Source organism: Leopardus geoffroyi, chromosome A1, assembly GCF_018350155.1.
Source record: "Leopardus geoffroyi isolate Oge1 chromosome A1, O.geoffroyi_Oge1_pat1.0, whole genome shotgun sequence".
Classification (NCBI taxonomy): domain Eukaryota; kingdom Metazoa; phylum Chordata; class Mammalia; order Carnivora; family Felidae; genus Leopardus; species Leopardus geoffroyi.
In genome coordinates, this window is record NC_059326.1 from 235,592,819 (window position 1) to 235,606,420 (window position 13,602).

Sequence of the window (13,602 nt, forward strand, 5' to 3'; positions counted from 1 at the left end):
ACTGGATAACTCAAATCCAAAGCGCAAACTCACAGGTGCGAGCGAAGAAGGTAACGTGCTCAGGTGTGGTAAGGACACCAGAGGCGGGGACGGCACCGGAGACAAAAGAGGAGGGGGAAGTCTGAAGAAGTCGACTGCAGCCTGGAGATCTTCATCAAAAAAGCGATCACGATCAGAGAAGTCAGCGCTGTCCTGCTCACTCCTATGCAGCGAGACCTCAGGATTCCGGCCCTCGGGAGACACGTGTTCGGGACGGTGAGCACCGGCACCGGGCCCCTCTGTTCCCACACTCTTACAGGCAGAGAAGTCACCCTCTATCTCCATGGACAGTTCCGTCAGGCACGTCTGCACGGCTGCGGCTCTGAGGGGACCGCCTCCCGCCGGAGGGGGTGCGCCAGCGTCCCGGGACTCTCTGGGTGCGTGGGGGTTTTCTTTGGCGGGTTTTTCTGTGGGAGACAAAAGCTAATACTAAACATCTATAATATCAAGAAAACTTACAAAAAATATGCTAAACGTTCAAAATGCTTGTATTATTGAGTAAATTCGAATCAACAGAAACATCCTTTAAAAGGCAACCTACCAATCCCTCCCCACAGATCACCCTAGAAGACCCGAGCACATTTCCCATAAGCACAGTTCCCTAGCAACAAGCAAGCCAAGAGGGCCGGCAGGCAGAGGGAGGGGATGCCCCCCGCCCACCAGCAGCACGGTGCCCGGGCGGAAGGGCACCACGATGGCGGGTAACGGGCCTGGACGGCACGTGCCTTCTCTCAGTAAATCTTCCACACAGTGAGTAGTACTGGGGAGGAACGGCTCTGTGCATAGAGGCTGACAGGGAACATGATCTTCATGTCTGAAAAGCAATCAAAAATCAGCCAACATCAAGCCTATCCAGTGGTCATATTTATACAACGCTCTAATTAAGGGACTCGGCTAGGTCACATAAATGCTTTATATCACAGCACACCGGGAAAATTATAGTAAAAAGCCAATGGTTTGGGGGTCTTGATTTTGGTGAACTGTAGCGAACTGTCAAGGAAGATGTTTGTGTCCTGGGAAGTAACTGGAAACAACCATCTGTCATCTATGAAAGTTGTAAACATATGTTTTACACCAGGACTCAAGGCTGCCTGGAGAAGTGACTGACTGACTGGAGGGCTGGGGTGGGGGGGGGGGGGGGGGACCTGAACATCTCACAGAGCCAGAAAGAAATTCTCCAAACAGGCTGGGGGTGCCTCAAGGGCCCGGGAGCCGACCTGAAGATGGACCCAATCACCAAGTGGGAAAAATCTGAACAATGAAATGATATGATGAGTTATGATGCAAATACAGAATTCCGATTAATGTGTGTAGAAGGGATGAGAGAAATGCAAGATCGCTAACAAACTAAGTAGTAGTTGTAGCACAGGGGCTTTGCCAGTGGGCTCGACTGGGAGAGAAACAGACTGCACAGCATCCCAGTGTCCCCCTCCAGGCGATTCACGGCGACTTGAGGTGGAGAGCCCTGGTGGACGCCACCGTGAAGCAGCAGCCCTGCCCCCCCACCCCGTACGCGCCCCCTCCCCTGCAACGGCCCGAGCACAGCGCCAGGCGCTACTGGGGACCTCTTGCCATAAACACAGTCTCCACCTAGCACGACACGACGGGACGCAGATGAAACTGATGGGTTTCCTCCCTCCCTGAAGGCGTCAAAGACAAGAGACAAAGCGAGACGGACGGACCGCGGACTGGGGGCCGAGATGCGGGCTGGGGGCGCTGCGAAGGGCAACAAGGGCTCGGGGATGGAAACAGCTGGATCGGAACTGGAGGCGTCCGTGTGAGGCCCTGCTCGGCTCAGAGCCCCGCGCTGAGGGTGACATTCAGCGGAATCCGGATGAGGAGCCTGAGGGGGATTCTCTGCCTTATTTTTATGAATTTTCTCATAGAAAAATAAAAAATTCGAAAGAAAAAGATGTTTTAGGATTTAACATTCCAAAGATGCCCTGTTTTCCTTTTTACTTGAAAAAGTTACCATTAAGCCATAGACTTACCCCTCAAAATAGTTTGCTTTTAAATAAAAACATCGGATTATCAAACGGAAAGCCCTTTTAATAACACCTTTAACGACGAGAAGTCGCGTGCTCATAATAAAACACGACTACTACCTGCTGAGGCAGGCGGAAGAGTCCCAGGCTGCTTCTGCCTGAAGGCACGAAGAGAGCGATTCGGGACCGCAGAAACGGACTCACGAGACGCAGGCCCCACCGGCCCGTTGGCGGTGTGTCTACCCAGAATGTGACAATCTGCTTAAGAGCACCCCATCACCGTGCCTCTCTTCGCCTCACAAAACCTCACGAGTTCCGAATCGAGCACTGATGAGAACCAGGAACTTGTCTAGCAACCTTTTTCCGCAGCAACTTTGCCTTCAGAGCCGGAGAGTAAACACTAGGTCCACGTTTCTACAGATTTAGATCCTCAATGATCTGGGAATTCAGAGCAGCTAACCACAAGAAACTAGTTACACGAAAGAAAAACGGCCAAGAAACGCTTTCCTCTAACGCGAGACCGCCAACTTCTCCCCATCCCCGCTGGTAGGACCAACCCCGATTTCCAATTCCTAAATCCTGGGTCGGGTGCACGTGGGCACGTGGGAGAACACCTCCGCAGCTTTCCCCTGCAAATCGGGGTGTCCCGCAGATTAGGTCAAACCTCTGAAAACACATTAGGGGTGGCGCTGCGCGGTGACCACGTGACGTGACGGCGTGAAAGGAAACGGGCTCTCGTCTGACCACAGCGGTCCTCTAAAGGAGCCGATGCTAGAGTACGGCAGGTGGAGGCGACAAGGTCAACCAAAGGCACTGGGTAAGTTGCAGGAAAACTACACGCAGCTGGGCTGCCACTGGATTCAGAAAGGGCCGTGCCCCCCGGCGTCCTGCCAGCTCCCGCCACACGCGCTCCGTGGTGTGTCCATCCACTTTCTCTGCACGTTCTCTGCTGGAAGCCGCCATTTAAACGGTGAAAGCCGAAGGCGCTTTTAATTTTCTTTCAATTTGAATTTCAGGCCCCGCTGAAGGGAAAGGAGCTCCGCGTAAAGAGAAGTACCCACGCCAGCCCATCTCACTCTTGTAACGGGAGACGTCACAGACTAAAGGCATACAATACCCCCGGTAGACGCTTCTACTGTCACGTATGAGAAGGGCTTGCGGAAGCTGCGCTCTCACCTGGGACACACCTGCTGCCTTCACCAGGTAGTCTGTGTGTTGTGTTTATACAGAGCCAGAGTTCCTTCAGAAGCAGCTTTACTTTTCCTGTGAAAAAGAGCAAAGTATTAAAGACAGGTCACTTGGCCCAGTCCACCCAAGGCCAAACACACGCGTAGGAAATCGGGAGTTCCAAGACCAGGTTCCCGCAACACTGCCCCCCGAGCGCAACCACCGCGCGTGACACGCTCAGCTGCAGACGGGAAGGCCTGCGACGCTTCAGCTCAACACTGAAGGCTGAATGCACGCTTGGTTTTGTTCGAGGGGTGGGGGAATGAGAGGGCACGGGATTCGAAGGACCAAATCTACTTGCTGTTGAAGGCCTCTATCGTCTTTGTATATGCGTGGGCCCAATACATCTCTGGCCTTGTCACAGAAGGCGGTGAGAGATGAGGGACGGAAGCACGGCCAGAATGACCGACGTCGGAGACGCCGGCTCCCCGTATACGACAGACAATGGCAGAGAGGCACCCTCGGTCACAACAGGGTGTCAGAGAACCCGTGAGAACTGACCACGCTGTAACTGACCCGGGGGCTTCGCGGATAATGGAAAAATCCATTAATGGTTTTCAGGGGTGACAGGGTGGGAGACAAAAATACGTGTGTATAAACACTTGGAAAGGAAGGGATCATCACACACACAAACAGACACACAGAGAAGCGTATGCTTTTATAAGGAAAAGTGAAAGTCTCTAAATTTGTATGAATTTTCAAAAGGGTCTGAATTCCTAAAATAGTTCAGAACCATCGGTTCAGGTTGAAAAGTAAGTATTTCTATAGATTTAGATCCTTGATGATCTGAAATCAGATTTTTGTAACTAAGAGAGGCCTAATGAAATTCGTGTAACATTAAGAATATGACACTATGGTTTTTAAGTGAGTTTAGCATTAATGTGTACATACATTGCAAAAAACTCCCAGAACAAAAAATATTCTTAAAAACTTAAGTATGAACGAAGAGCCTGTGGTCAAATCTGCATCAAAAGACCAACCACGCTAAGTTCAATTAAAAATGCGCTTTAAGTGTTAGGTAATTTCAGGCCATCTCAAGCTCTATTATAGTTTCCCTGAAGCTCTTAAATAAGCCGGAAGCACTTATTGAAAATACTGAAATCTTTAATCCGGTTCTAGAGAGGATAAAAGACCAATCTTTTCAACCAAAATATCTGCAAGAATTCATACTTTGAAATAGCTCGGCTCTACGGAAGCTGGTGGACTGCACGGCCCCAGAAAGGGGACCAGGATAAGTGGTGAGAACACGGTAACAGGCAAGTTTAAAAGTCTGACGTTTCCAACCTCTCCTGAGCCAGGTCAGCTTCTGACTTGCACTGTGTGTGAGCCACATCCATTCTTGAGTTCCAAAATTCTTCAACAAGCAACTTATCTACGTGGCGATTTAACCTACCCCAAAGCCTCCTTCCAAACACTGTAATGCCCTTTGCTTAAATGACCTGACCGGGATCCCTGCTTATTACGTATACCCAAAGCAGCAAACAAGGAACCTTAAAAAAAAAGAAACAGAGTTACTTTTCTATCCTAACGGAGGCTACTGCCCACAACTACGCCTGTTCTAACTGAGCATTCATTACTTCTCATCGGACAAACACAAAACCAAAGTAGCCCTTCCCAGTAAAGCAGGAAAAAATCCACCCTGTGGTTTCCTTACTCAGCTGTGAAGAGGAAACCTCATTGGGTCCAACTGCACACCTTCCCCCACGCCTGTAAAGTCCTCCCTGAATCAGAATCTAAGGCGTCGACGAGCATCTCTGAGCCTGTCTGCTCCACGGATTTGTCAGTTACCACCACATGAACACCACGCTTCCTTCATCATGATAAGCTCGCAGTTACGTTTTGACGTCTGGGTGGGCGTGGGCTTTGCTCAGGTTCTTCCTTCCCAAACACTCGATTATTCTGAATACCTATTCTTCCTGATAAGCCTCGACCGCCTGCTTGTCCTTCCCCATATGAAACCGCAGCGGGGTCTGCGTAAGACGGGAAAACTCACATCTTTACACAGCGAGTCTCTGATCCAGGAACGTAACGTTCCCTTACACGTTCTGGTCTTTAACGCTCTCCACAGGGTTTATGGCTTTCCCCGCTGAGGCCCGGCGCACGTGGTTTGTAGGTTTTCTCTTCCTAGAGGGCTGACGGTCCCGCCACCTTTGGAGGATGGGCTGTTCCTGTCCCGTCCCTATTCTGACAGGTCACCATCGGGCACCGCACATCACACTCTGCCAGCAGAGTCCACGAGACAGTCTTACCATCTGCAATGATGACAACTCTGAGCCTTCCTTATCGGATCTACAGCTCGCCCTCGTCTGTGCTGGCCCTGCTCCACTGCTGAGTAGACGGCACAGAAAGCACGCGCGTCCGCTTCTCACGGTGGTGACAAGGCTCCTCCGTTTCACCTTTCTCGATTTCAAAATGTGCTGTTCTCGGGGCGCCTGGGTGGCTCAGTCGGTTAAGCGTCCAACTTCGGCTCAGGTCATGATCTCGCATTTCATGAATTCAAGCCCCACATCGGGCTCTGTGCTGACATCTTAGAGGCTGGAGCGGGCTTCCCATTCTGTGTCTCCCTCTTTCTCTGCCCCACCCCACTTGTGCGCCCTGTCTCTCTCTCAATAATAAATAAACATTTAGGGGGCGCCTGGGTGGCTCAGTCGGTTAAGCGTCCGACTTCAACTCAGGTCACGATCTCACGGTCCGTGAGTTCGAGCCCACCTCGGGCTCTGGGCTGATGGCTCAGAGCCTGGAGCCTGTTTCAGATTCTGTGTCTCCCTCTCTCTCTGCCCCTCCCCTGTTTATGCTCTGTCTCTCTCTGTCTCAAAAATAAATGAATGTTAAAAAAAATAAATAAATAAAAAAAAAAACAAAACAAAATGTGTTGTTCTATTATTACCTCACCAAACATTTTTCCCTGAGGAACGGGTACTTTTTCTCTTCGGCAGCTGTTGTGGTATTCCTGAGACAAACCTGTGAGTCGTAACTTGTGTGTGTTCTCTACTACTACTAAACTTGAGTCCCCAAAACTTCATCTAGTGCCTTGCAGCCACGTTCCTGAGTGACCGCGCTTGGAGTCTTGAGGATGTGAGCACAGGATTCTCAACCGCCTTTGGTACTGGCCTATTTGAGTTCGAGAGAATGACATGGAAAGCGGTCCGTGTTTTTCTAAGTTCTGAAATGAATACATAACAATAAAGACATTCGTCTCATCCACTGGCGCATTTACAGAGCTCCCTTATAAGTCATCTGGATCTTCGACGGTGTTAGATCTTTATTTTATTTTAATTTCTTCTGGGTTATTTTTCCTGTTCAGGTTTACAACTATCCTGGCTCAATCTGAGCATGCTTTCCTTGAAAATGGCCCATTTCACAAACACCATCAAATCTGAATATAAATCTGTGAACTAAGTAATTCTCTAACTGCAGTTTTGTTCCAGTTTTCCCAGTCCTCATGCTTTTGTCCCTTCCTGTCTCGGTCACACCTGCCAAAGGAGCTGTGGGCTCCACCAGCCTTGCAAAGATCCAGCTGTTCCATTTAATGTTCCCAAATCAATTGCTTTGTTTCCTATTTCATTAACTTAGGTCCTTCCTCCCATTTTCCTTAGTTTCTATTTTCCGTTGCATTTTCTTACTTTGTTATTCACCTTCTGTAGGTCTTGCTTTCTAGAATAATCACATAGGCCCATTTGTTCCTGTGAATGCCATACTGGCAGGATCGCAGAGACTTCAATACTGCCCTACTGTTTACTTCCAAAAGGGCTTAGTATTTCAGTTATTTTCTGTTATCCAAGAGGTGGTTTGTGTCTATGCACATTTAGTTACCAGATAGGTTTGGTAAGTAATTTTCCCCCCTTTGGGCGAGGGCAAGATTTTTGTTAACATCTTATTAAACATCGGTATCTTAATAATATATTAGGCTATAGTTCCTGTTGTCTAGTAGTCAACCTTCATGTATGTTTGAAAAGTATTTTAAAGAATTCTACGTTTGTGGTTTAAAAGGATTAGATGGAAATCACCAATCTGCAATTATGAAATCAACTCTACCTCCTACTTTGTCTGCTTTTACAAAATCAACTGTTTCTGAGAAGAATACTAAGGCCTCTTATGGAAACAATGTGACTATTCCCTCTTGAATTTCCAGGCATTTTTACTCGATGCAGTTTCATGATTTCAGGTCTATGACCGTAGCATTTGCTGGCGAACTGATCAATCACCAACTGATCAATCAACTTAATCAACCTGGATATTCCCTTTTAATTCATGTAAACTCATTTCCAGGCTGGAATTACTTTTTGCCTGATTACGGCTTCAAGTTAGCATTTGTTTGAAACTTCTTTATCCATCCCTCTATATTCAACTCCATTTGATTTTAAAAATACTTCCTACGACATGCCAAAAACAAAGGTCACGCACAAGAAATCACACCCAACACCTGAAAGGCCTTTCTAACACAAATATCACGTGTGTGTCCTGCTCCTGAGTTTCCTTCAACTACCTCTTGCCGACCTTCTGTCCCGAGGGCTCTGTCCTCCCCTCCGAGAGGTCTTGCTGGAGGACCATGGGGACATCGACGATCTGGCTTTCCACAGTCGAGCCCCCCACTGGCTCAATTTCACAGCAGCAGCCGATGGGTATGCTCTTAGACTTTCTCTAACGACATTACCTCTATTTTTAACATTTTCTCCTCGTTCATGATTTAATCCTGTTTCTTCAGGGTTCTTCTCCTTGAGTGTGGTGGCTTCCTTTCACATGACTGCTGCCTCTCAGTTTTAAATGAAAATCGAGGCAGGACACCTTTGAGAGCCAGTGTCTACTTCAGCCTCCATTTCCCTGGCAATAAACGAAGGGTCTCATTTCACGGACCTACAGGTCTCTACCTTCGGACGGAAGGGATGCAGAGTGAACCAGTTACGAGGATTTACCCGGAGAATGTAAGTAACCCATTTCCTGGGAACCTGAGTGGCTACCCTTCAAAGCAGCCATAATTCCTCAATTTCCTGATTTCCTTACATCCACACCCACTGCGAGTGCCTCCTGTGCCATAAATGACACTTCACAGACCCGAACTCTGGGCCACAGCGTGTGGACAAGTTCCAGAAACAGCTTCTGACGTGGAAAGGCTACAAAATGTTCACCCTTGAATCAATCACCTGGCAAACCTCTCCTGTCCTGCTCTTTCTCCCACTCCCCGTGCCCCTGAGTGGGAGCAACACAGGGCTTCTGCAATAAAACTTGCTTTCTGAGGGCTGCTGTTTTCTCTGTCGTTTTGGGTTTCATCACCAACTGATGCCACCTGCTTTATATCTTACTCCACTGCATACACTTTTTAACTCTAAAGGAGAGTTCTGTGTTTTTTTTTTTTTTCCCTGCCATTTTTAATGGAACTTAGAAGGAATAAAAGGGAAATGTGGCATTCAGGCAGACTTTTTAAAAATGAAGTCAACCCGATACTCTAACTTATGAATTCTTTCATAAGTATAGATGGCCCTTGAATGACACGGGGGTCAGGGGCACCAAGCCCCGGCAGTTGAAAATGCACATGTAACTGTGACTCCCCTAAAACCTAATTACTAATAGCCCACTATTAGCCTGAAACCTTCCTGATAACATAACAGGCAATAACACATATTTTACGTTATACACATTATATGCCATAGTCTTACAGTAAAGTAGGCTAGAAGAAAGAAAACGTTGTTAAAAACTCAGAAGAAACATTCACAGTGCTGTACTGTAGTTACAGGAAAAAAGAATACCCACATATAAGCGGATACGTGTGTAATTCAAACAAGTGTGAAGGGCCAAAAGAGCGTATTAAGAGAAAAAGTGTTACTTGGGAATTAAATCCACCAAGGTCCTCAGTGAAATAATTCACGGATGCCCAAAGACTTCACTTACTTAGAAGAAGTAAAACGTACAGCAGACAATATGCTCAGCGTCACGGTGAGGGGAGGCAAAAGACCAAAGAAAACAGAACGCGGGGCTAGAGAGCAGCCGAGGCGATGGGGTGGGAGGGTTCGGTTTGAGAGGGCGAGGCCTGAGCACATCAGATCCTCAATCACCCGTCAGCGCAGAAGAGAAGACGGGACACCGGCAGCCGGCAGGTGGCTGCGAGAGGCCAGCCCAGCGTGCCCGCTGCTTCCCTGGGCAGCACGTCTGCCCAAAGCCTGGCTTCCCGCATGTAACGGCAGGAAGAGCAGGGTCAGAGCACGCGGAACGTAGCGAGAGCAGTGAACGGCCAACCGGGGTCCAGGCAACTGCAAGGCGTCAGCTATTAAAGCCTCAAGCCCAGGAAAAGCTGGTCCTATGCTCGGAATTAAAAGGAAAAAAAAGGAAGCAGAGACAAGGTAAAGGAGACTTCCGAAGAGACACTATCTACACGCCCAGAACAACACGTGTGGTTTTAGTAATTTCCGTTTGGATGAGAAATGACACGCTGGTGAATGAAAATACCATTAGTTACTTATTTACCATTTTCGATCCATCCCTTCCCGAGAAAGTGTGAGACAGGTAGAGCAGAAATTCACAATCTAGGTTTTAAAAGTGGAAAACAAGGGCGCCTGGGGGGCTCAGTCGGTTGAGCTTCCGACTCCAGCTCAGGTCATGATCTCACAGCTCGTGGGTGTGAGCCCCGCGTCGGGCTCTGCGCTGACGGTGCAGAGCCTGCTGGGGATTCTCTCTCCCTCTCTCTGCCCCTCCTGACTCTCACTTTCTCTCTCAAGAATAATAAAAGTGAAGAAAAAAGAAGGAAAGTAAATGGCCAAAGATCGAACAATAAAGAGGAAGATTAAAGCAAAAACTCCCAATTTCTCAACTTCCAGAGTTAGACCTTCTTGCCTACAAGATAACACACCGAACGACAAACGCACACTGGACGCAACCCCTCGCTCCCCCACGACTGCCCTTTTACTTTCCTGTATAAATGCTGGGCTCCCCCAAATGCTTCTGTCCTCCAAAAATACAGCAGAGGGCTTTGACTCCAGTTTTCCTGCCTGACTTTAATAATGATTATACATCTGGCACCTAAGAAACTTTATAAATTAACTTGAGAAACTTCGTAAGAAAACTATACTTATTTATTGACAAGTATGGAAATTATATCTCTGACAGTTTCCTTTTCCAAACAATATTGCTTTCTGAGTCTTTCACTCGCTATTTTATTTGATCAGACAGCAAGGTGGTAACACGTGCAGACCTGAGGGAGACGTAAAACAGGACAGGACGCCTCGCACATGAACACCCGCTAAACCTCAGAATCTTCCTAATTACAGGTGAGAGCAGCGAGCCACCTCCCAAACCACTGAAATCACGCACAAGTAAAAAGAAATCTGTAATATACTCACTTTTATCTATGCTTCCGTAAGAATCGCTTGAAATTTGTGTTCCAATATGTCTCAACTCTAAAATCATGGAGGAGAAAACTGTTAATAAAGAACACTGCATGTCGAGCCAGGATTTTTAAGTAGGCATGAAGTGAATACTCACCCTTTGCAGTTTTCTGTTTAGAGAATTCATCCAGCCGTTCCTGTGAAAACAAAAGGCTGCCAGTGTCTGTAGGGGACAGAGGGGGACATAGAGCGCAGGCGCCCCGCACCCAATGTGAGACAGGGAGCAGAGCGGGTCCTGCGGACTCTTTCGTGGGGTGGCCCTGCTCTTGACTCCTGTGGGACCAGGACCCGCTGGGCTGACGGACAGTACGAAGCCCCGAGGCTGGCAGTTCCCACGTGTGTGTGCTATTATCTGTTACCTGTGTCTTCCTAAATTCCTTCTCGAGTATCTTCTTCTCAGTCCTCAGTTGCTTGAAGTCCTGAGTTTGCTTAACAGCAGCCTCTTTCAAGAGTGCAATGGAGAGAGAGAACGATAATTTACCAACTTTACAACTACCGTTCGCATAATACTCAAAATATAATCTCAGTTTTCCTTATTTCACAGAACTTTAACACAAATTTTGTAAGTCGCTGCTCCTTCAGCGTGTTATCGGTCAGGGATAAATGTAGGAACACTTCGCATTTACCCTGTTGTCTGTGAAACCACAGACTTGGCTCAGACCCTAAGACTCCTTTCCGATCCCAGCACAAGCCAGCCCGTGCCCTCTGGTCAGGCAAGAACCCGATACACATGAACTTTCCAGAAGGAGGGGCACTGCTCCCCCTTGCTCTTCAGCAAGAAGCAACGTTCACGCTTCAGACGCGTCAGAAGCGTGGCTTCCTCCGGGAATAGTTCCTACCATTCTCTGTGTTGGGGAGGGGGGCAATCTTTGCCATGCTTCTTCTATGTTATGCCTTCCTGGAGTTCCCTTCAAGTACATACTTCTAGCAAGTGCCTTTGCTCTAGATCCACTTCTAAGGAATTGTTATAGTTCTTCCCTGGATCTTCAGCAAATTCTTCAATCTGGCTTCTGGTTCGGAAGCACACGCTCCAAATACATTAATCAAGAATTTAGGGGAGCCTGAGTGGCTCAGTCGGTTGAGCATCCGACTTCAGCTCAGGTCATGATCTCGTGGTTCATGTGTTCAAGCCCCACATTGGGCTCTGTGCTGACAGCTGGGAGCCTGGAGCCTGCTTCGGATTCTGTGTCTCCCTCTCTCCCTGGCCCTCCCCTGCTCATGCTCTGTCTCTCTCTCTCTCTCAAAAATAAACATTAAAAAAAAATTAAAAAAAAAAAAATCTAACCAGCATTGACTTCATCTGAATATGTTCAGACACAACTGCCATGAAAACTAAACTCCCATAAGCCACTGCAGTAACGATCCATCCCTGACTGCTCCGACAAGCCTGAGTATTTCCTTACCTGATTATTATGCCATATCACTTACGAGGAAAAAATATTTTTGTCACACGAGAAATAAAGGCTACACTTTCGCTTCAAAGGAAATCTGTTCTAAGAGCTATACACAGTCTCCCAGGCATCTCAGATGTCTTTGAAACATTTCCTAAAATAGACACTTCTCTCCACACACTAGCAAGAGAAAGCAATACTTAACAAACACGGTCATATCATGTTTACTACCATATTGTCAGTGTTTGTGCAAAAACCCAATCAGAGGAAAACCTGTTAAAATATTTATAGAGTTTAAATCTAAAAACGTAGGCTCAGTCTAGGTAAATTAATGATGAGAAATATTTTCAGCTAAGTCTCTTCTCTGTGTCCGATCCAACTACGCGGAAATTCTTACTCCTCACTACATGAAAACCGAACCACGCTCTGAAGGAAGGTGGGATCAGCTTGATGAAACAGCCCACGCAGGAATGAAAGGGGGATGCAGAGACCCGCAAAGCCCCACTGGTCTCTCCCTGACGTATTTCCGTGTCCCAACCACATAACGAAAGGGGAAAGAACCCAAAGGAAAGATCTTGAGATCAGTTCCTGAAAGGGCTATTAGCTGTCCCGTGAGGACTCAGCTGGCCCTCTTGCGGTCCCTCTGTGTTCTGCCTACTCAGCGTAGACCAGGAGCCCGAATCCAAACGCTGGGGCGGGGAGGGGGTCAGAGACAAAGGGATGATACCCAGGGCAGGCAATTTCTCAGAACCTTTCCACGGATGTGTCATAACTATCTAAAAACATCAAGTTTCCTGGCACCAGAAGTAGTATTTTCTTTCTACTAACCTCTTATTTCAGGGAACAATGAGAAAGCCTCCTAAAACTCAACTTCCCGAATTAAATCCTTTTCCTGACTGCTGATTTTTAAGGTAAAAACACGGGCCACTCCTAGTTTGGGCCACGTTTCAGAGATTTGCCACACAGTATGCTCATATTCCTATTCCTCCCCCGGAAGGGAGCGTTGCCGTCGACCCTCCCGCTAATTGTGCCCTCGGCGCGGCCACTCAGGGCCCGCCCTCGAGAACCACGCAGCCACCGGGCCAAGCACTACAACTCTGTGAAGTCACCGGTGGGACTGGTGAGAAGAGCAGTGACCCCACCAGCGAGGTGACAACAGTGCCCATTACCTTCCAGCTTCTTCACCTTGGCTTCTAGCTTCTTCTTCCTATTGAGACAATTTTATAAGTTAAAAAGGTAAAAACGGTCAGCTTTCAAACCAGAAACATGTACATTACAACTCACGGTACATAGATTTTCTTAAATCGCTACAATTTACACAACAAAGGCACGTCGGTCATGATCAGTCATGACGAGCCTCGCGCCTCGACCACTGAAATCACCAGCAACTGTTCTGAAGGCAGAGGAAACCCAAGAGAGAGTGCTACGCGGCTTAGCATGCACTGGTTCAAAAAAAACTCTCTTCCCGCCAAGGCTGGGGTTTCCCGGAACTGCAGCGGGCTCGCCGCCGGGCCGAGGCGTGCAGACGGGCTCCCGCAAGCGGTGCGGCACGCATGCGGGCGGGGGGGCTTCTGGGGCGCATGT

At 48.0% G+C, this 13,602-nt stretch overlaps 1 protein-coding gene across 4 annotated transcripts in view; it reads right to left on the reverse strand.

The window, feature by feature from the left end:
- Nucleotides 1–13,602, reverse strand: part of ICE1 (interactor of little elongation complex ELL subunit 1) — a 56,850-nt gene that overhangs the window by 24,679 nt on the left and 18,569 nt on the right. For all 4 annotated transcript variants that reach the window (XR_006702629.1, XM_045442661.1, XM_045442668.1 and 1 more), the window contains exons 7-12: nucleotides 13,188–13,225; nucleotides 10,987–11,069; nucleotides 10,725–10,764; nucleotides 10,583–10,639; nucleotides 3,201–3,287; nucleotides 34–446 (exon numbers count right to left, since the gene is read on the reverse strand). Coding sequence is in view for 3 of the 4 variants with exons in the window: in XM_045442661.1 (XP_045298617.1) it covers nucleotides 34–446; nucleotides 3,201–3,287; nucleotides 10,583–10,639; nucleotides 10,725–10,764; nucleotides 10,987–11,069; nucleotides 13,188–13,225 (718 nt within the window). In the remaining variant the exon portion in view is untranslated. The remainder of the gene's footprint in view (nucleotides 1–33; nucleotides 447–3,200; nucleotides 3,288–10,582; nucleotides 10,640–10,724; nucleotides 10,765–10,986; nucleotides 11,070–13,187; nucleotides 13,226–13,602) is intronic.